General features: G+C 35.5%; 1 protein-coding gene across 11 annotated transcripts in view; it reads left to right on the forward strand.

Moving 5' to 3' along the window:
- QKI (QKI, KH domain containing RNA binding) overlaps positions 1-22877 on the forward strand; it is a 157631-nt gene that overhangs the window by 88113 nt on the left and 46641 nt on the right. For 6 of the 11 annotated variants that reach the window (XR_003570791.1, XM_027880024.1, XM_027880023.1 and 3 more), the window contains exons 4-5: positions 2571-2621; positions 20674-20817. Coding sequence is in view for 8 of the 11 variants with exons in the window: in XM_027880024.1 (XP_027735825.1) it covers positions 2571-2621; positions 20674-20817 (195 nt within the window). In the remaining 3 variants the exon portion in view is untranslated. The remainder of the gene's footprint in view (positions 1-2570; positions 2622-20673; positions 20818-22877) is intronic. The other 5 variants (XR_003570793.1, XR_003570792.1, XM_027880031.1 and 2 more) reach the window with 1 other exon arrangement.

The following is a 22877-nucleotide window of genomic DNA, read 5'->3' on the forward strand; positions in this document are numbered from 1 at the left end:
CTTAGGTGAGCATGGCTAGCACTGAAAACTTGGTTTTTACTTTAGCTGAGTATTACTGTAGTTTGTTAAATAGTTAAAACATGCTTTACTAAGAGAGGGGGAAAAAAAACCTATAAACAATTTTTGCTGATGATTTTCTGACTTACACGAGCACTTTTTTCTGAAAAGTGCCTTTCCCCGTGAGACTGTATGATTTTGCAGCAGGAATTTTGAGTATATGGTCTATGCATAGTTTATAAATTACAGCAGCAGATTAATTTCTTTCAGATTCCTGTGGAGAACAGCATTGAAACTGGTAGTTGGGATACTTTGATTTAATTTTCTTTTTTTTTTCCCAAAAGTCAGTCAGTTGCTTCTGTTCCATAACATTTAAATGGGATTTAATACTTTGTATGAAGTAGTTGCATAGGCAGAAGTGTTACATGTGTAGGATGTGTTGCATAGTAAAAAGAGTATTAAAAATATTATTTTAAAAACAAGATGTTTCTGTGTCATTCATATGTTTGGTAAACTTAAAGTAAATTCTACACAATATAAATACACTTTTCTTTATACAGCTGACATAATGAATGTTGAAATAGCCACATATGTCCTTAACTTAGAATTTAATTCATAGTGTCTTTACTTAAGTTTTCATCAAATTATGCAGGATTGAAGAGGCTCACACACTTTTAAGCGGAGTAATGCCTGAGCTCTGTAAGTGAATCATATTAGTAGTCCTCAAAGGATGAAATCTTCTTGCCATTGCAAATTATTGAAGGTTTTCTGTGAGTGGTATGGCACTATGTTTGGGTTGATCTAATGGTCAGTTCCCATTAAAAGCTTTAGGACATCTGTTCCCACTGTTTCATGTGCATCCTCAGGAGTCAGTTGAGTTTGTGAGCTTCTTCATTGGCTCCTGCACGGTTGCCTAAGCAGCAGGGGCAGCTCAGTGGAAGTAGCAGAGTCAGGACTGCTATTTTCAGTGACAACTGGTTATTAAATAAACTCAACTTGCAGAGTTGAACTTCACCTTTGCATTCGATGATATGAGATACATCAATGTCTGCATTAAAATATTTTCACTTGAACTTTGTTTGCTATGTCACCATAAATCCAGAAAAGTAGGAAGGTTTTGATGAAAAGAATTCTTGTTCAACAGAAGGAGAAATGAGTATCATATTGTGATTTTTTTTTTTTTTCTGTAGGTTTAGTCGTCTTGTGTATGATTCTGGAATCATATGCTTTCTAGATCTCTAAGTCACTCTTCTGAACTAAACTTGATTTTCTTAATTTTGATTTTTTTTCATTACTTTTTTGAAATATTCCTTTTTTCCTTTTTTTTTTTCCTATTTAATTCCATTCCCTGTTTATAGTTTCATATATATGGAGGGGAAAAAAACAAAACACCAAGCATGCCTCCTTCCAACCAAACAAAAAACTCCCATCCCAACCAACCAAAAAAAAAACAAATATATTTTTTATGTAACTAGCTTGATTTTTTCGGGTTCTTCAATTTGCATTTTTTTTTTTCCTTTGCCCTGGGGGAAGAAGGAAGGGGGAAGGGGGGGGAGGCTGCTACTGGGCTTTGGGCATTTGGCAGGGAGCCAAGTCTGAACCATCACAGGGTGGAAGGAAGAGAGAAGGGGCTTTGAACAATTTTTTGAATGGATTACGTGGCACCATCCCATCTCACTTCAAATTAATGAGCTAGTTTAGTTGCTCCAACAGTAATGGGCATTAGTTAAAATAAACTATCTTCCTTGCTAATTTGCATCTGGTATAAATTTGACTTCCAATTTTATGTTACTTTTAAATTAGCATCGAGATATAAGATGTAATATTCTATTTTTTTAGGAAAAAAACATTACAGCTGCTTTTATAACTGCATCACTACAGCATACGTACAAACCGCCTTACAGGCCATGTTAGTAGTGGAAGGGGAAGTCACGTTTGTCTGCCTTTTATAGCTAGCCAGCTTGTGGGTTTTTCTCTTTTTTCCATTAGCAGAGAACTTCTAACAGTTATTTTCCTACTTATTTTTCTGTTTTGAAATATAAAAGTCCCTGAAAGGGATTTGAGTTTTTCTCCTCTATTGCATTTATCTTAGAATTTTAAAATGCAATCAAATTTCTAATTGAAATTTTTCCCTTTTTTTTTTGTTTTTTCCTTAGCATGCATAATGTTAAATCATAAATATGTGTGCAAATCACCAGTACCACTAGCAGTGGTAGTGCAAGAATACTTAACCCTGGAAAGGGATTTTTGTGTTATTCATCATTCAAATGAAGGAGAACTTGAAGGAAGTAGGGGAGGTAGGGGAAAAAAAAATGAAGTTTGTTCTTTCTTCTGTGACTTAGATTCTATTGACTCTTGCATTGTTTTTCCTGAACTAGGTTGTCTTGTATTATGGCTTTTTGAAATTTCAGTCTCAAGTAAAGAAGAAGGGATCATTTATGTTCATCAAAGGGGGGAAAAAACCTATACAAACAATCCCCCCCCAAACAAACCCTAATTCCAACTTTTCATGCCTCTCAAACATCTTAAGGAAGCAAAATAGGGCACAAGCCCAATTTTTTTTTGCTTTTCAGGTCTTCTTTAAGAGCAGAGACAGCCATGATCCAGCAGTTTTGGAGGTAGAGGCAAGTAAATGTTTTACTTCTTGTAAACATTCCAGTAAGTTTTTGCAAACCACCTATTATTTGAGGAGACTCTGGTTGAAAAAGAATCTCAGCCCCTTCCCTAAATGGCTTTGTATGATTCTATGTGAGGAAAATGGTAATTAAGCTCCTATTGATTATTGACAGGCTTCACATCAGTTACACACTGTTGCAATATCTAACTCCAAAAATTTGCAAGTTCAATATTGGTAAGATTTTTGTGACAATAGTAGCTGAAGTTTTTTCTTTTGAACCTGTCTTCAAAATGTAAATTGGTTTCGGTGGCCCATCATGATTTTCTTTCTTAAAAAAAAAAAAAAAATTCAGTGTCTAATGTTTTCTACCTCCAAATGCTGGTGTTCAAATCATCTCTCTGGCATTCTTTCTAAGGACATTTTAACAAGCTCTTATGTACTAGTACTAAACCTGATTGTTTTTCTGCTAGGGACATTTCTGAGAGCTCATGTTGAGTTTCTTCTGAAGATATCACATCATCTAAGGGCTGTGAAGTACAGGAAAGAATTGTCCATCTGTTTTGCTGAAATTTTTTTTGGACCTTTCTATTCCTTATCGTGAATAAAACCAGACAATTTGCATTGTTCCATAACAATTGAGGATTGCACATATTTGAGGCTTTCACTCAGCTTCTCTTTTAGGAGGTGTAAAAAAATGTTCTAGTCCATGTTAGAGGGTTACAGTGGGAATAGGAAAGAAGCTAGACTTTGATCAGCTAATGTGAGAGAATAGTTCGGTGGGATAAAAAAATTTCCTAGTTAGTAAGCTGTTTTGACCCAAATAAATACTGGTGCCGTTTTGAGAAGGGACAGGATGGGAAAAAAAGTGGCCAGATCTGAAAGTGGGAGGTCAGCACCTGTTAGTTGGCAGTACATCTTTGTAATTTGTTGGAAATGCATTTTGAAGAAAATTATTATGCTGGTGCTTCTCTGAAGCACAGGAAACATTTAGAATGAAGGAAGTTACGTTTCTGTCTAGGATGTTAGCAAAGTGTGGGATTATTCTTGACCTCAGTTCATGTGCAGTGCTGTCTTACTTTCGAAGATGGATGAAACCACTGTAGAATGTAAGAAAGGCATGCACATAATGACCTTTTTTACCCAGTCTTACCATCTTCAGCATTTGTAATTCAGAAGTACATTAATTAATTGACTTTGTGTGGGCAGATAAGCATGCAATCTGAAAATGTATATAATAGACATTTTAACAAAAGAACCTGGGAACTTGTCTTCTGAAGAGTAGAAGCAGTTAATTTTTTTTAATAACTTCTGCATGTCTCTAATAATGTACTAGAATCTATTAGAACTTACTTGCTTTTAGATACCTTCAGACTTCATTAACTCATCAAGGATTTGCTTTGCTTCTGCAGCTTTATACTATAACGACATTCTGTTTGGTTCTTTTAATCTGTACAGTATTTATTCATAACACTTCTCTACTCAGTAATATCTTGGGTAGCTGAGGCAAATGGCTAGATCTACCCATGTGGCACTGTGTTGAAAAAGTGGAACTTGTAAGCTTTTGTAAGCCTTAATTTTTCATATTATGGTGACTTGCAATAGAGATGTGATAATTTGGTTAATAATAGATCTTAGTTTGCACGCTCAGTTTAACTCAAAATGATGCAAATGAAGATGTGAGCAAATTCACTATATTTAATGAGTTTTTTAGAAACTACGTTTTTGTACATTTCTGTACATGTACAGAATCTGTGGGACTTAAAAAGTATGTGAAACCAGATGTCTTTTTTGAGGGATAATATCATGTCCTAAACAGCAGTTGTAGGACTGCTAATTGAATGGGATCTTGAAGGATGCATATTTAGACATTTTCTCCTAAAACCAGTATATATGTAAATATTATGATATTTGACTTTGAGTAAAAATTATGAATAGCTTTCACTTTATTTTGTGTTGATGTAATGAACAGGGATTTTATTATACTTTTTTTTTACAATTTAAAAAGAGGACAGAATTTCCATAATTACTCCGTTACAGAAATTATTTATTTCAGTAATTTCACAAGGGTTTTATTATAAATGTATTGTACAGATACTATATAAAGAGCTGATGGAAGTGAATAGTATTTTAAATTAACTAAAAAAATTGTAGATTTCAGCTCATTACGTGTAAAAGGTGTAAAGGACTGGGGGGTTTTGTTGGTTGTGTTGGTCTTTTTTGTTTGGTTGATTTTTTTTTTAAATCACTGGATTGATGTCACCTGAAAGATAGAGAGGGATACTGATCCTGAAATATCCATCGTTACTGTAGGAAAGGCTTCCCTAATATATTATCAGCAGTATTCTCAAGAGCTGTTGAATATCAGTGCCAGGCTGGCACACAGCTATACAGACTAAGTGGCAAGACTATTACTACATTTTAATTTACCCTTGAGAACATGCTGGATACTCCTCATTCTGCAGTCATTATAATCAATAGAATTGTTGCATGAAATTGGTTGTAAAGAAGGTTTGGAACAGTGGTCACACTTTGAGTTATCTAGGTGGTAGCTCTGGTGTGTCAAATCCCATATAATTGTAGCAAGGATTTGGTGCAACTGCTGCAGTAAAAGAGTAATTAGAGACTGTGTGCAAGGTTTCAGTCATAAATATAAGGGAAGCATGTATGCTGAGGCTTTTTGAGGCATCAATTCTGAGTGCTTTCAAGGCCTCAGCTTTAGTTTGTTAGCCAATATTAATTGTCAACTCTCTACTCAGTGGCAAATTTTGAGTTTTCTGTATTGTTTATAACAACATTTCATTTATTTTTAAAGTAGAAGTTAGTTCATTTAATTTGCATTAGTATCTTGCCCTGATACTTTCCATCTGTCTTGAGGTGTTTTTCGGGTTGTTTGTTTACAAATAGGTTTGTTACGACTGAGTAAGTTTGGAGAGAATGGAATTATTTTAGGAGGGAGTGAAATGATTAAAACGCAAAGATGTATTAAACATATGCTTGTGTAATCACCATAAGGGTAAATTGTTATAGTTTAAGAGTGAACTCGCTGTTTTAATAGTTTAGTAAAGAAAAGAGAATGGAGATAAAAATTAAGCCTAGACTGTTACTATTAAATATGTTAAAATCCAACAGTGATAAATGGCTTTGTAAAAGCCTATATTCCTCGTTCCACTCAGTATTATACTACTGATTGTGGGTCACTGTTGAAGAAAAAATTTAATAAATCATGGACAACAACTAACTACACCACAGTTTTTGCACTGCTTGGAAGTATTAACATAGCATGAATACGAAACATAAAGCTCACACAGCCCATTCCTCAAACCAGAAAGAAAAAAAAAAAACAAAACCACAAAAACCCAAAAAAAACCAAACCAAAACCCACAACCCCCCCTCAAACAACAACAAAAAAAGAAAATGGGGAAAACCCAAACAGAAAAGCTGTATGAATGGAGATTCAACCTGAATAAAAGCATTGCAACTGACTGGTGAGCTTTCTAGCTATAGAGCCAATGAGTTAGTACATGGACTAGAATGACCATGAAATTTAGCTTTTCAATCGTTTCAAACTGTAAAGAACATCTTGCCCTGTCTGGGCGACACAATATGTTTGGTAACATTCTATGAACTTATGCCACCTTGTAGCATATTGTCTGTTTAATGGCAGTATTGTGTGGAAAATGTTTGTTACATTAATCAAAGAATTTGACTGTCTTCTCCAAAAGACTCATGGACTGTAGAGGGGTTCACTATTTAGACCAGAGCAAACCATCGTTTAAGCACTGGAGTAAGAACCATGGGCCCTGCTTAAGAGTGCCTAAAATAAAGCCCTTCTGTAACAGAGTTTCAGGAGACCTGCTGACTGCATAATTAACTTGAAGCATTATTTTTGGTCTCATTCCTCTCTAGCCTAAAAGACAAGGTGTTCTTCCAATGTTTCTAAAAATCTGAAAATTCAGAACACGGTACTGTGGGAGAAATCACTGTGTAAAGAAAAGAGAGTGAATAACTGAGTGACATATTAATTATATAATTCGTTACTGGAAAGCAGTCCTAAGCCATTACAAAAGCCTTAAAAAAAAAAAAAAAGCCTTATGTAATAGGGCAGCATTAGTCCTGCTGTATGATGAAGAGGGGAAGCAAGGCTGCTGAAACCCAGCTGATGTCTCCTTTGAAATTACACATTTTTAAGAAGAGTGTTGAGACTGCATACTCAGATAGGAAGATGCTAGAATTGGAGTTGCTAGTTATGACCTTTTTGTCTACATGAATTTATTTTTTGGGGGAGTTAATCACTATGTTGTGAGTGACTAGGTTTTTTTCTTCGACACACCCTTCCTTAAAAATATGGGACGTAGAATGCTTATTTCTCAGGGAGGCAACTGAGATGTAACATTGGAAGTGAAAGGTGCTGATTGCTTTCACACCTAATTTGTAGTGAAAACTGAGTTTTCAGAATACTTAGCTTTAAAATAGCAATTTATGTATTACAGTAAGACTACATTTGCTGTAAGTGGCATTAATAAGTGCCAACCTGTCCACTGAGCAGTAAAGAACATGGGGCTCCCCATCCTGACCCCCTGTTGGGAGTGGCTGGGCTGCTGTGAAGCCTGGCAGAGGTGTAAGTGACGCTGGCAGAGGGAGACATGTCTGTGCCCTCCTTTGCGCTCGGCCTGCTACTTGAGGAATGTGTCATTGAGCCAGTTCAGCCTGCTAAACAGGCAAAACCTAATCTGACAGCAGTAGTTTGCTGCTGTGTTAACTGGCTGTGTAAGGCCCCAGTGGCAAAGAAGAGGGAAGGACAAAGAAATGGACCCACTTTTCTTGGTGGGAGTGTGCAGTTAGCCTTGGCAGCTGAGTTGTACTGAAATCTACAGAAGAAACATTTCTATGCAAGAAAACAGAATAGTTCTGTTTTGGGATTTGAGACACTTTCTTTCTCTGAAGTGACTATGCAAGATCACTGTTCTAATTATAAGCACAGACATTGTGTCTAAAATTGTCAGTATTCATTTAAGCAACCACTTACAAAAAAGTTTTGTTTATGTTTAGTGCTGTGTTTTTCTTGCTGGCATAAGAGGTGCTGTGAATCTAAATATTCAGGGTAGCATTTAATTGCCTAGGCACTTGAGTCTTCCTGCCATCCTGGCAGACCTGCAGGAAACAGGAGAAATTCAGACAGCTGGTCTTCATTATGCATCTTTGAGGAAATCTTCAAGGAAGATTCATCCCAAGGACTGAAACAAGAAAGGGGAAATAAGAGAAATACTAGGTATTATCATTATCACTTGATACACTATTGTTCATTGAGGTCAGGATTCCACAAAGCACTTCAGCTTTTGCATTAGGACTGTTGTAACATTGATTACTTCCCTCCCCCTTGCCCTGTTTTTTTTCCAGTTTGACTCTGCCCATTCTTGTAAAAACTCAGTTATCATTTGCTTACACATCCAAAACAGAAAAAACCATTCCCAGACATTTCAAGATACAGGTTTTGATCTAAAACTCTGGCATTGCAACCATGTCAGCCTGGCCCTGGCAGTAAAAACAGCTTTGCTTTTCTGTGCATGGTCTCTTTCTTGTGTCTGGCTGCATTCTTGTAGCCCAGATGTGAAGTACTATTGGCAAAGTGTCACTGGTTCAAGTACTGAAGTTATATACCCTTTCCCCTCCCCAGTCTGCCCCTGAACCAATCTAAAAAAAAAAAAAATCAGTGGTGTTGAATGTTTTTTTTACGTCTTTTAATTTTTTTTTCATTTCTCTTTATGGCTTGGCAAGTTGAGTTATTTGAAACTTAGATGCCACCTAGGTATGTTTAGTTTGAGTCATGAGTATCTTATTTTTGTTGCTTTGACAAACAGTAAAAACCTAAAGAGCTCAGTGCCCTAAAGTAAAGCTAACAACATACTACTATAAAAGTAATTATTTTTTTACATTACATCATCTGCTTTTAAAGAAAGAGTAATAACTGCTCATATTCTTAAATCGAGGTCATATGAAAAGTAAAATCTGTAAACTTGCTGTTTTTTTAGTTCAGGGTTGTTTTTTTTTGGGGGGGGAGGGGGCTGGAATAGGGAAGAATTTTCTTTTTTATTTTCCTAAATTTAGCTTCTGTGCAGTTTAACTGTCTGAAGCTTGTCTATTACATTGCAGGCTATGGGGTGGCAGTTCTCAATCGTCTCAGCGCACTGAGGTTATGTTTGGTTAAATTTAAGTTTCTATTACAAATATTCTGTAGCAACATCTTTTTATACATTTGTACAAAGATTTGGAATTTTTCTTACTGAGTCTTAAGCAGTTTCTGAAAAGATGTTAAGAAGGTTAGTAATTGTGTATTATTGTAAATTTTAAAAGCATGGGAAAATGGGGAAGAATAATTTTCTCTCAGAAGCTTACAGTTGTTTTGTAACAAAAAAACCCAAAGGGTTGGCATGAGTATATTGCAGTTTTACAGCATCGTCTTTTCAATATACTCTCTTAAGACCTTCACCAAGATTTATGCAGAGGAATCCGTATTGATATATTTTTATATATATATATATGTATATATATGCACTCACACACACACACATATATATATATATATATACACATATATAAGAGCATATATGTGCAACTCCTCCTTGAGGAAATGCTAAAAGCAAAATGGTTGGCTTTTCAAGCAAAGGCTGAGTTGCTGGACTGTGGAAGTGACAGGCGAAATAAGGTGAAGAAAATAGAAGTGTTGATATGTTGGCATTAAAATGTAGGTTGTCAGCAGCTGTTTATTCTGATACTTCCAAAAGGTCACTTACATTTTTTTTCTTCCTCTTTCTATTTCTTTCCCCTCCTTTAACAGGTAGGTAAATTTAGCTTGGAAAAAACCCCAGTCATTTATTCCTAATTACAAAAAAAAAAAAAAAAAAAAAAAAAAAAAAAAAAAAAAAAAAAAAAAAAAAAAAAAAAAAAAAAAAAAAAAAAAAAAAAAAAAAAAAAAAGAAATTTCACAAATTAGGTATGAATTATTGTAGCTTTGTTTGCTTCTTAGACTTTTAACGCAAATGAGTCAATATTGCTTAAAATCATGTTTAGATTAAGCAGGAATAGCACCTGAAGAAAATCGTGGTTATATTTTGATACTTTTTAACCCTTATGGTTTGATCAACTTTGTTTATATGTAGAGCTGTCATAAAAGGGCAGGATTCACAAGTGCTGGAGAATGAGTTTAATAGAGAAATGGAGGAATTTAACACTGAGCTCAGATTATTGATATGGGAAATGTTTATGCACTGACCAGGTTTGCTGTGCAAAGCAGCAATCAAGTCTAAGCAAGGCAGTGAAGAAATAACACAGGAAGTAGAGAAATAAAAATGGTTGAAATTCAGTAAAGACAGATGCCACAATTATGTGCAGCAGTTACTGTTGATGAAAGTTACATGACAGAACTTCAAAAGAGGAAAGAAAATGTTTTAAAAATTGTAAAATTGTACTATTAGCCTAAGAGCTAATCACGTTATCCATTGAGTACAAAAATATAATTTATTTTATGGTTTTCACTTGGCCTAGTGGCTAGTACGACACAGAGTGCAGTTTTCCAAATTTGACATGCTGTAAGTCCAAACTGAAGTCAAGAACAGTGTTTTGGGGTTGGGGTGTTAGGTTTTTTGTTTGTTTGCTTGCTTTCTTTTTAAATATTAAATCACCTAAAGAAATACTTGGGAGCACTATGCTGTGTATACTAGAAGACTGAGTAGTAACGAATGAGTAAACAGGGAAGTTTTTTGTCCCCTTAAATACAATTGATAAATAATGGTAGCACTTTACTGTAAACAAAAGAGTAAGTATTCAGAAATGTCAAACCACTGCTCAGGTGTTTCCCCTAAGTTACCAAATCAGTAAGCCACAGGTGCTTTTGATGCTTTCTAGCATTTGTTTTCATTGTACAGATGAAAGTAAAAGTTTTGTATGAATGGAAAAAGGAAAAACTAGGAGGCTTACCTTGAAGTTATAAATAAAGGTTCACCTCAGCATGCTGTTTATATGTTTTACTTAATTATTCACAGCTGCAAAAAGGCTCCAGTCCTAAGGTTCCAGTTCCACAGGAACCCAACTCCTGATGAAGTCCTGTGTCACGGGGCTAGGGATGCCTCATTTTTTTTTCGTCACTTCCTGGGCAGTGATTTGCTTTCATGAAGGGCACTGGAGAAAGCACTTCCTTGTGTGTTTCTTTGGCTTGATGTTAGGGCACTCCTGGAATGTCAGCCTGGTGATGTTGATGCCTTGTTGCCTGAGGCAGTACTAGGATCTTGATGCTCATTTCCTGGACCAGTGTACCAGCCACTGGATTACTACACTGCATTTTCTTGCAGTTGCAACTTCTTTCTTCGAGCAAATTTTTTGAAGTTGACATGCCTTGAGTTAGTTCTGGAAAGTATATTAGATTAGGTCCTTTTGGGTGTCAGCACTTTCAGATCTCCTAGTCTGAGAATCCCAGATGAAAAAGAGGCATCAGATTTCATTTTAATTAAGACTGTTTTTCCTGTTAGCATGTACTTTAGCAGAGTTTTGGACACCTTGGTAAGTTTTCAAGTGGAACACAGGTACGCATTAGCAACGCAAGTACCTTGGTGTACTAGTCTTCTTTCTGGGGAGAAGAAAATACACTGCTAAATTAAAATATAATACAGCTGAAATACTGCTTAAATAAAAACTGACATAAGCAAAAGAATCTTAATTTACTTAAAAGACTAAATTTAATAGGACTTTATAGAAAAATATTATTTTAGTGGCATGTTGGTCCTACTTTAGGATAAATACCTTTTTATGTTCATAAAACCTGATTTATTCTAGATATACTTTCTATTTTGAACATCCTGTTCATTATTGTTTAAATAAAAATTCTAAAGTATATTAAGACTATGTAAATTGAGTAATTTACTATCTGTGCATGATACATAGGTGCTGCAAGATAATAAGGCAAATAAAAGAATACTTTTTTTTTTCAGCCTTTCTCCATCTAAAGCTGAACAGTGGAATGAGCTTTATAGTGATTAACAATGCTCATAAACTCTGAAGCAGATAGGTTTATGCAGAAGTGATTTTAGAACAGTTGCAGGTTATTTTGAAGTTAATTTCGTTAGTGAGTGATCAAGAATGGACTTGAGTCATGAGTTGAAGTACACGTACCGTCTGTATTTCCTGATCAGAGAATGCTCTGAGGAATTTGTCCACTGTCATAGATTGGGTTTTGTTGGTCTAAGCATTCATTTAAAAATGCTTTTTGTACCTTGAGATTCAGAATGTGGAGGTGTATTCCCTTCAAAAAGCCATCTGAAGCTAACTCTGATTTAAGAAGACTTTCATTCAGGATTCATTTGTATTTCATTATCTTTTGAGGGAATTTGATATTTGTTTAGCAGGTGGTCAGTGTGTAAAAAGAATCACAGCATTGTGAAATGCTTCATACTGCTTATTCCCTGTTCTGTAGGGGAATAAAGTCATACTCGGATCTCAGTGTAACTGTCTCCATATGAAATTTACTACACCAAGAAGTTAATTTACTACACTGGTGAAGTTAAAATGTTAAAACTCATTAGTAGTCCTAAGTCAGAGAAATTAACAGTCTCACTCCTCTGACTGGGTAGCATTTGGTAATTTTAAGTATCAATATTAAAAATTGCATTCCTCTCTAACAAATATATCCAGGTATTGAGTTTATGCCATGCATTTCATGTGCCAAATTCTCATTTATTTCCCTGAGGATTCTGATGCATACAAAACTCTTCTACTTTCATCCCGCAACGGTGAAATATTCAGTGTTAACAGGCTCCTGTGTTTTGATAGCACTTGACAATACAGCTTGTTCCACAAATCTTATTTTACACACTGGCACAACTTGAGACAAATATGCAAGACGAAAATCCTGAGGAGCGATGGAGTCCTGTTGCCTGTTTCACGGAAACTTACCCTTTGTGACAGAGAGTTTCTGCCGGCTCTGGTCTCTGGAGCCGCCACAGCCCCGCAGAGCAGGAGGCGTGAGTGTGCCAGCTGGGGTGGTGACAGGGGCTTCCTCTTCTGTCAGCAGATCCAGAGGGTTGGATCAGCTCGGTTCAGTCGTGCTGTGAAGCCACAGCTTTAGAAAGATCCAGTGTGGTGTTGCGAGCATGCAGGAACCATTTTGACTGCAGGGCAGATCTGAACTTGGGGCGGTGCCTGGTTTCAAGTTTACTGAGCACGAAGTCTGTGCTGGGGCTTTGAGACAGAGAACAGAATCCTCTTGTGTCATTAAAAAATTACATTTTTTCATACCATTAGATTTTTTTTTTTTTTCAGAATAGTTGTCAAAAGATTCTTTTATAATGCCCTTTGACAATGTTTGATAGTTACCAGCTAGTTTAATATGTGCTGGAAGATATCCACTTTTTAAATCCAAAATTGTCTTGGTGGGGGCTTAGTATACAATAATAATTTATAATTAAAGACATTCTAAGTAACGCTGACTTTCTTGACATTCGAAAGAGCAAGTATCTGATAGTTAATTTAAGCAATTCATTTGTTGTTTCTGTAGGTGAAAACTTTGATCAGAAATTCTAAATGTGAAGCTGCAGTGTTCTCCCTAACCAGGTGCTACTCCTTCAGCATTTCTTTGTAGCACTGGTTTTTTTCACCAGCTTTCTGCTTGTGAACTGCTACCATTAGAAACTCAGTGGGAGCAAAAGTCTATGTTAATTTGCCTGACTGTAACTGCACAATTAAAGCAGTTTATCAGCAGGGGTTAGGACAATCAGTGTCTTCTGATGCTTCATGTTATAAAATTACTTCTGTTGTTCAAACAGATACTGTAATTAGTGCATCATTTTAAACTAGTTTTTTAAAGCAGGGCTGGTTTGGAATTTGATAAAATCATCTGTTTTTGCTACTTACCTAAGCACTTATTTTGTTTGCAGGCCTCATCTAAATTAACAGCTTCTATTGAAATATTATTGTCAGGATTCTTGTGAATACAGGCTTGGGGGCAGGGGACTTGTTTTTCAGGATTTTTTGTTGTTTTTTTTTTTTTTTTTTTTTTTACCAGTTGATCCTGTCAACACTTACAATTCAGTGGCAAAAATGGAAGGAGGAAACTCCACTTTACAGTTGCTAGTGTATACTCCTAGTTCTTACACAGCTGAGCAGGTTGCTTCATATGAGATAATAAAGGTAACTGTTTTCTGTCCTTGGCACATGCATAATTGGATTTCACTTAGGATAGTTTCATGAGACATGGTGAGCCAGCATTTAAGGGACACTTGTGTGTTAAAATATGGTCCCTCATCTTCTCCCTTTCCCAGTTACAGCACTGACTTTGTTGGCACTCAGTAGCTCCTTATCTTAAACTCCCTTGTCCAGGAGAAAAGAGAGGGAGGAGGGAAGTGTTTCCTACCATCAGCATGTTGGCTGGGTTTTGGGAAGGGGTGGTGTGATGCTGGAGCCCCTCCCAGTGGGAGGAGTAAGGACTGCCTGGTAAGGGAGTGAACCATAACAAGTTGTTACATTGGTCACAGAATGATACAGTAAGAGATGATTCAAGTGATTTTTTGCTTCATTAGAACTGGAACTCTCATGAATATGTATCAGCTGATATGGATTTATTTGTAGACTGAGACTTCTGAGTGGTTTATTCCTTCAACAATATGTTACAGAAATCTTCTGTCTTCTCAATGTTTGTTTTAACAGAGACATCTCTGCTGTCTCTGCAGCAGAGATGCCAAAAACTCAAAATTCTGTAGCTCAGGTTGGCAGAAGAAACAGTTACGAGAAAATAAGTTGTGTTTAACAACACAAGATGGACAGTTCTTGTGGCCTGGGAAAGGTTGGGAGTAACAACTTGAGGGAAAATTACATTCTTTGTAGGTTACTCTGACTTGGAATTGGACTGGTTTACCAGTTCAGCTGTGTCAACAAAAGGTTGTAAAGTAAGATGTAGACTGTACTGAATGATTGATTTATGTTTCTCTTGAACTTACTGATTCAGACATCGTTGCATGGGTACAATTCCTATCAACTCTTATTTAAAAATTCTAAAATTGGATCAGAACTAGAATTTGTTTATAATGATCTAATTTGTGACTTCTTAGTTAAACTTGACTTCTGTTTTTTAAATCAACGTATTAACTTTTTTTAAAAATTCATGCAACTTTTAAACTGCTTTTTGAATTATTTTTAAAATTTTGATATATATATCTCAAATGTTTTCATTATTGAAAAGAAATATTCACCTAGAACTACTGTCAATTGTAATGTACCTATAGCACAATTTATTAGACAAAATATAGTGTGGTAATTTTACTAAATAGCTGAATTTCTTCTCTCCACATCTTGCCTCCTCCTTTTAACTGTGAGAAATGGTTATGAGGGATGATAATGCTTTTTATATCTTAGGATAATTTTAATTTAAGTTCTTAGAGTGCACTTGAATTAAACCTTTATGTGGTTTAAAGGACTAAAGCTATTCTGATGCCTTTTAATTTTAGTGTTCAATTTGACATTATATGAAAGCATTCTTCCCTTTTACTCTAGCTTTTCTGTGGTTTTGTCATTCAGTAGGGAGAGCAGCTTGTTTAATAGGTTGGTGAAAACAGAATTTAATAGCCTATCACTTCAAGATGAGTGAGAGTGCTAAGGTTCATTCTCAACACTTGCTTGAGCCAGCACTTAATTTCTTTAAAAGGTCCCTGCTGTTGGTGCTGAACTGTGTTTGTACCTTTTTAGTGTCCTACATTGCTGGAAACTGTATCAGATGGAGTGGAAAAAAGTGCATAGGATAGAAGTTGCACCTTTTTTAATACCATAGGCCATAGCCTCCTGAAAAAAAATGCCATGTGGAAAACTTCTTTCACTCTTACCTCATTGTGTCCATTCTTTCATTCTTTCTTTATTTTCTAACTAATATTTCCCTGCCTGCATATAAACAGATACTAGGGAAGTAGTTTTCTTTCAGTGTTTATTCCATTTTTCTTAAATAACATTCTGACAGCTGGAGAAGACTGGTTTCTACTTCAGCGGTTTTTCATTCATCAACTTTTTTTTAGGCAGTTGGCCGTACTGTGGGGGTCTTTGTGGTGAGAAATAAAGTTTGAGGTTTTTTAAAGAGTTGATGAACAAATATTTTGTGATGGCTTTCTTTCTGAAGGTATTTCCCCCTTTCAACATTTGAATAATTTTTACAATTTCAATTAACCTTGACACTTCTTTCCTTCGGGTTTAGAGTTTTTTGAAATGTGTTGGCTAGATAGAGACCTAACTTAGTACTCCAGTCTAGGTGAGTTTTAATCTTTTGCGTTGTGTAGCTTACAGGAGGGTAGTAAGTTCTTGTTAAGTCAGAGGTTGAGAAATTAAGAAAAAAGCTTTGGGATGGGATATGAAGATGTAAATAGGAATGGCCATTAAGGCCCGAGATGCAGGAGGTGTAAGACCATGACTTCAAATTACTATGACATGGTGAGGGGTATGGAAAACACAGGACACAAATTACAAGGGAGAGGGACTGCAGTATTTCCCCTCATGGAACAACCTTTCTAATATTTAAGTTTCACTGTATAGATTCATGTCAGTGGCATCCTTTGCCTGCTTTTCAGCTCCCCCCTAAATCCTTCCCCAAGAAAATTTCTGCAGTTGTGTTACTTTTTATTTTTTTGCAGCTACATTTTGAGGAGTTTTAGCAAGGTTTTTTTCTTTTAAACTACCTGATATGTTGACCTTAATAGCAAGATAAATATTAAGTACTCCAATATTGTGTATAGATACTCTGAGAATAATGAGTATATAAGCACAGGCAAGAGAATGAAAGCAAATCTGTTTACAGAGTTAGGCCATATTTAAGATTCTGAAATTTCTGCCAAACAAGGAGCACAGTAAAATTTCGTCTGCCATTTGTGTTGTTCCTAAGTTCTTTAATTTAGCAGACAAGATAGTTTGGTTGTAATTAAGCTCTTCTAATAATCTTGTTCCCAAGGTTGTGGCATAAATCACTTTATTCTGTACTTTCCTACATCTTCACTGTCTCCATATTTCCTGTATAATTCTTCCATAAACAATCTTTGGGATGCAGGAAAACTTCATGCTGTAAATTTTGTCTTGTGTATGTAATTTTGAATATATACTATTGAATTTCTCTTTCTCCAAGTCTTAGTCAGGTTTTCTGATTTTCCTGGTGCTGTCTCTTTCTTCAGTGTGCATACTCTTCCTGCTGTGGTAAGAAATGTTTTTTTCCCCCAAAATAATTCTCATGGCAATTTCTCCTACTCCTTGCTGCTTTTTCAATAGGTAGATCTGGCAACTAGGCTGAATTGACCAACAGTTACTACTGAAGGACAAGGGGCAACGGGCACACTGAAAAAAAAAGAAATTACATTTAAACCTAAGAAAAAGCGTTTTTTATCGTCACTCAACACTGCTTGAACACTCAGCAGGTCACCCAGAGAGGTGACAGAGTCTCCATCCTTGGAGATGTTTAAAACCTGGCCCTTCCCAACATGCATGAGTTTAGCAAGAACAGGGGTTTTAGACTGGGATCATGTTCAGGGCCCCTTCCCACCACAGCTGTTCCCTGAATCGGCGATGTGAATCTGGTTTGTCTTATCTGCAATTCGCTTTAAGACCACCACAAATTTTAGTTTCTTTGTACTAAATTAAACAGCGGTCAAGTTGTAGTCATTCTGTCCTGCCCATCCTTTCACCATTTCCTCCCAGAAAAATTTCAAAAGGAAACCCTAATCAACCCTTAAAATCTTGGAACATATTTCATGAGTCTTAAGAAGGATACCTTCCTACTTGTTTTCCAGGTATATTCAGTTTACCAGTTCAGACTTCCTCAACAATATTTTGTTATAGTAAAAGATGTTTTTAAGACTTGTTGCACTGAGGATTAGTTTAATATAAGTAAAGATATTACCTGGGGGAAAGTATGTTTTTCCAAACCATCCTTTTAGGATTTAGAAGGAGAATGAGGTAGCATAAAAGTTGCAGCTCTTAACAACAAGAGGTTGCAGGTTCTCTCTCTCCCATCAGCATAACTCCGTTGTATATTTTGTATCTGACTTTCTGTTTGAATGAATGAGCTAGTATAGACGTGAATTTCCTAATTTTGGTAAAAGCAAACAAACAAATAATCAATTATAAATATTGATATAACATTCAATTAGAATTTTCAACAGAACAAGAAACATTTCTTAGAAAACTGTTAACCCACTAAGAAAAAAAAATTGTGGGACAGAAGGGAAGCACTGGAGGAGTTCAAGGCCCCAGTGCATTGAGATAGAACAGAAGAAACTGGGAACCCATTCCAAACTTTTTTCGTTTTGTTACTGTTTTTTCAAAACACAGTATGGACTTTTATTCTTCTTAACCTTTTTTTTTTAGTCTTGCCATTTGACTTAATAAATAGTACTCTAAACAATAGGATTTTTATTAATGTACTTCATTACCACAGAAGAGCATGTCAGTCATACCCTAGTTCAGTTATCTTACTGACAGGTAGTTTGTGTGATTGCTTGTGCTGTAAGGTCTGACCTTACTAATACCTGTGATTATTGACCTTACACACGATGTGTTCTACCTAAAAGTAAATTAGGAGGAAAAAAAAACCCCAAACTTCTATATCATGTTTGTCCTATGTACATATTTTAGTTCTCCTTTTTAATTGAACAAAAAAGTCTCATGCTGCAACAGATAATTTGGAGTACAGCATCAATACTTGATGTAACATTAATCTGAAACATTTAAATAATAAAAAACTGAGAGGCAGGTACCTCGTTTTTGATAACAAAGAAAGGGGTTTTTTGTGTTCTGAAAGTTACAAATCATGAATACACAACAACAATGTGGATTTTAATTTTTGCTGCTGACAGATGGTAAGTCCTCCAAGTTTTCCAAGTTTTTTGAAGCTTTGCACCATATTGTTTTCATTATGAAAAAAAATCGATATGGCACTGGAAGGCCCTTTTGTTTGCCCACACTATTTATATGGTGTTAAATGGCGTAGTAGCGGAAACTGCGTTTAGGTATTCCATCTCTTTTGGGAACAGAACTTACTGTTTTTCTTGGGGACGGCTTTCCTTGCCGTTTGTCCATTTGTCTCTCTTGGCCTTCTCCCCACCCCCACCGCAACAATACAGTAGTGTAGGTTGTCATGCATCTTGAGTTAGTAACTAAGTACCTTTCCCATTCCAGCACTGTGTCAGAACAAGAAGAGGTAATTGCATGTTTCTTGCTCTGCCCTCTGCTGGTTTAGGAACCTTCTCTCATTCATCTTAACTGTAACGTAATATTTTGTACTACCTCATATTAATATAGCTTGTCACCATCTTAAAAGAAAACACCTCACTCCTGCTTAAATTTTAAATTTAAAAAATAATAATAAGCAGAATTGTTTAAATAGTAATACTGGAGCTTTGATCATGATTGATTAAATAGTATGCAAATACTTTGTCATAGATAGTTCTTTCAAAGATTAAATTGCAACAGAGAATATGTTATAACTCAGCTGCTCTTTGTGTCATGTTCTGTTTCATAAATTAGGGTTATTTTTCTCTCTTTAGCTTCTAAAATTCACAGAACTATTTTCACAGCCACCTTTGTTTACAAAGTTGGATAAGATAACCCCACACCGCTGTAGCTGATAGTATGGGTTAATGTATATGTGCATGTTACATAAATCGTGAAGTTTCCTTCCAAGTACCAATTCTTTTACATAAATTTTTCTTTTATCTATCATAATTCTGTTCTTCCCCCCCCCCATTTTTATCCATATCCATTCCACAGAACATTTCAGACTTAGCTGAACTAAATATTAAACATTCAAAGGAACAGTGATCCCTCAGGTATATATGAATATAAAGCACTGTGAGCATTTGTTGGTATTAAATCTTAAAATATTTCCTCAGCATGTCTGATTTCCTGGAAGAACTTCTCATGAAATTTGGGGGGAAAAAACACATTTGTGATTAAAGAAAATAAGGCAAGCAAAATTGAAGTGTGAATTGTAGTCAAACCACAAATGTGTATCTTACAAATAGGAGACTCTTTTATTATGTCCAGTATTTTAAATTTTAAATAAGTGGGGTTTATTTGTGTGGACCTTTTTTGAGATTCAAAAGTTGTAATAAACATTTCTCTTTTTTTACTTGTTTTAGTACATTTTAAGTATTGTCAAATTTAAGTGAGGTTTTGGGGAAATTTAGCTAGCTGTATTTACTGCTTAATAAAAAAGGAGATAGGAAGTTTCTTCTGTGTTGTTTCATTATATCATTTTTTGAAAGACTTGATTGTGTTACTTAAATATATTGATATCTGTTGTTCAAAATTGTCTGCATTAAAAATGTTTTATTTAGCTTGCTCTCCCTTTCTGAAAACATTTATAAGATTTATCTTTGGGATTATGAATGTCATGGGTTTGACAGAGTACCTATGTAATGGTGACTGTCTTGACACGTGCTCTTCTGTGACTTCAATATTAAAGCCTTGCCATCTCCTCTCTTGCCTTCATCCAGTACACGTAGCTCTGCTTTGAAAATTACAACTTCTAGTCCTTTTGTAGTGTTTGGGTCTTGAATCTTTTCTCCGTGGGTATTTAAAAGTGACTTTTAACACTGAAGAATTGCTTTCTTGTCCTTTGGAGTGATTCACATGGAGTTTCTCTGTATGATGTCTGTTTCACTTTTCTTCAAAAGATTTCGTTGCTTAACCAATAGTATATCTTATGTTTTTAACTCTTGAAAGGCTCCAGAGAATATTTAAAGTAAGACTGTGTTTGTAGTTCTTCTTGTTCCTTTGTTCAGCCGGGAAAGGTACTCTAAGAAACAGCATTTATATTATAGTCTTAAAAGAAAAATTAATAGGGTATAAGATTCCATAGCACAAATCTCCAAAAAGATATTTTGAAGCCTAAGTTCCTATAAAACTAAACATTCTCCAAAGTATGAAGAAATATGGCTGAAAATACAGTTCATACTATTCATAGAATTTATCTACTGCTTATGTGATTACTTAATACAGAATGTAAGTGCTTCATAGTTTCCATGGTTTTTTTTTTTTTTTTTTTTTAGGAAGAACAGAACCGAGGCAAGCCCAACTGGGAACACCTGAATGAAGATTTACATGTACTTATCACTGTGGAGGATGCTCAGAACAGAGCAGAAATAAAACTGAAGAGGGCTGTTGAAGAAGTAAAAAAGTTACTGATACCTGCAGTAAGTATTTGTATGCAAGCCTTTGATTTCCATTTTCAAAGTTGCTTTTGAAATACAACTAATACTGCAGCAGTAAGAGTAAGCCTGCAGAGAGGCATCCTAAAACGAAGTTTAGATATTATCTTATAATACTCTAGTGATCTTTAAAATGTCTCATCCAAGATAGAATTATTCCTTACAACAGAATAGTATTTCAAAGAGATGTCTTTTTTTTTCTTTGCCTGTTTTTTAGATACAGATGCAGGAAATTATCACCGTTAAAAAGCAAAAACTATTTGCAAACACTAGTTTTGTCACTTTCAGTATTAGTATGCATCACTTTAAGGCTGGGAAAATATGACATGCTTTTATGTTTCACTTTGAGATGATTCTGATACTTTAGGAAAAGAAGGCGTGTTTTTTTTTTGATCATCACATTAAACACTTTCCAAAAAGAACAAAATCCTTTAGTATCAGAAAGCTTTCCTGTCACTATACCAGGGAAAAATAAACGTAGGGAAACTGGAAAACGGCTTTTTTTATTTCCTGATAATATAAACTGCCTTCTGGTCAGCTAGATGACTTAAAGCCTTTTGCAGACACCAGAATTGCCCTGTGAGAGCCCTTCTCTTAGATATTCTCTGTATTCTCACACAAAGCGAGTGTGACTGTATGGTGTAGCCCATGCCATTAACTTGCATCTTGTGCTCATTTTGTGCCATGTAAAATGATGAGAATAAGCTGTATCTTTTTCAGTGGTGGAAAAATTTTCCATATTATGAGGAAAATTTGAGATTATCTTGAGAAAGAAAGTATTAGGTAGTTTTAAAATGACTACTGATTTGGGGTGCTTAGTGAATGCTAATAGGTGCTGGCTGTGAGGAAATTTGTGGCGACACGTGCTGTCTCTGTAAGCAGATTTATTCGGAACACATTCTTAAAAGTTACTAAAGATAGGGAGAGAGACTTAATTCTTGAATTATCAAAAAATGGTAGAACACCAAGCAGGAGGTATGAAAAAAATGTAATTTGTACTCCTGACATTGCACATTGTCAGTTTCTGAAAGCAGTAGATCACTAGAGAAAGTAGAACTTCGGAATTTATTAGCTCATTAAAGAGACTTTGAGCACATTAGAATTGAGTTTATAGTCAGGATTAGAAATGGCAGAAAGAAAAAGACTTTCCATATGGGCAAGACTTTGAAACCCTTACTTTCTTTCTCTGCGTACTACAGAGCAAATAGTTTTAAAAACACGCAGCTCAAATTTCCGTGTGATGCAGAATTCATTTTGTCAGACATATGATTCTTTTACCTCCCTCTTATTGCTGAATAATGTGGCTGAAGGGTCAACAAGATCACCTGATAGGTCACAAGTCCCCAGTATGTATGAAGTACTAATGTGTGTACTCTGTGTACGTTTGTGTTATACTTGTTTTGTGGAGCTGTTGGATGGGTGTGTTTTGAGTCCCCCCAAAAATTTAAGGCCTTAGTAGTTTTTTCATTGTGGTAGTGTCAGCCAGATCTTTGTCTTGAAAACACTCTGGCTCATTTAGTACCTTAATCTGTTGGGGAAGCACTGTAATCCTCATTACAGAAATAATTGGTTTTCCCCTTTAATAGAAAACAACAACACAGGGCTAACTTACTGTTCAAATAGAGCATCAGTTGAAATACACTTTGGCAGTTCACTTCGTTATCTTCATATATTATACATAGGCATAAGAATGTAGGTGGTGCGCATTACTTGTGCAGGAGTTAAAGGTCTGCTGGCTCAAATTTCTCAAAATTATGCCTTACTGAAACAGGCATGTATAGTACATGCTAATGAATTATTATATAGGTGAACTTGGTTTTTGCACCACCTATTGCATCTGCTCAATTAGTATAAAAAATGGCTGTTTAATCAGATTATGGTTTCAGGCAGTTTGAGAGCTGAAAATTCAGTTTAGTATTAAAAGATACAAATTGAAAACTTCTGAGGGAAGCCATAAACCTTCGAATAATTAGGATAACCATGAGGAGAAAAGGAAATACTAGAGCATTATAATAAAATGGGTGAAATTGTGGATGTTGGAAGAT

This window comes from Empidonax traillii, unplaced genomic scaffold (assembly GCF_003031625.1).
Source record: "Empidonax traillii isolate 1590-97213 ecotype Southwest subspecies unplaced genomic scaffold, ASM303162v1 scaffold63:size2014119, whole genome shotgun sequence".
Classification (NCBI taxonomy): Eukaryota; Metazoa; Chordata; class Aves; order Passeriformes; family Tyrannidae; genus Empidonax; species Empidonax traillii.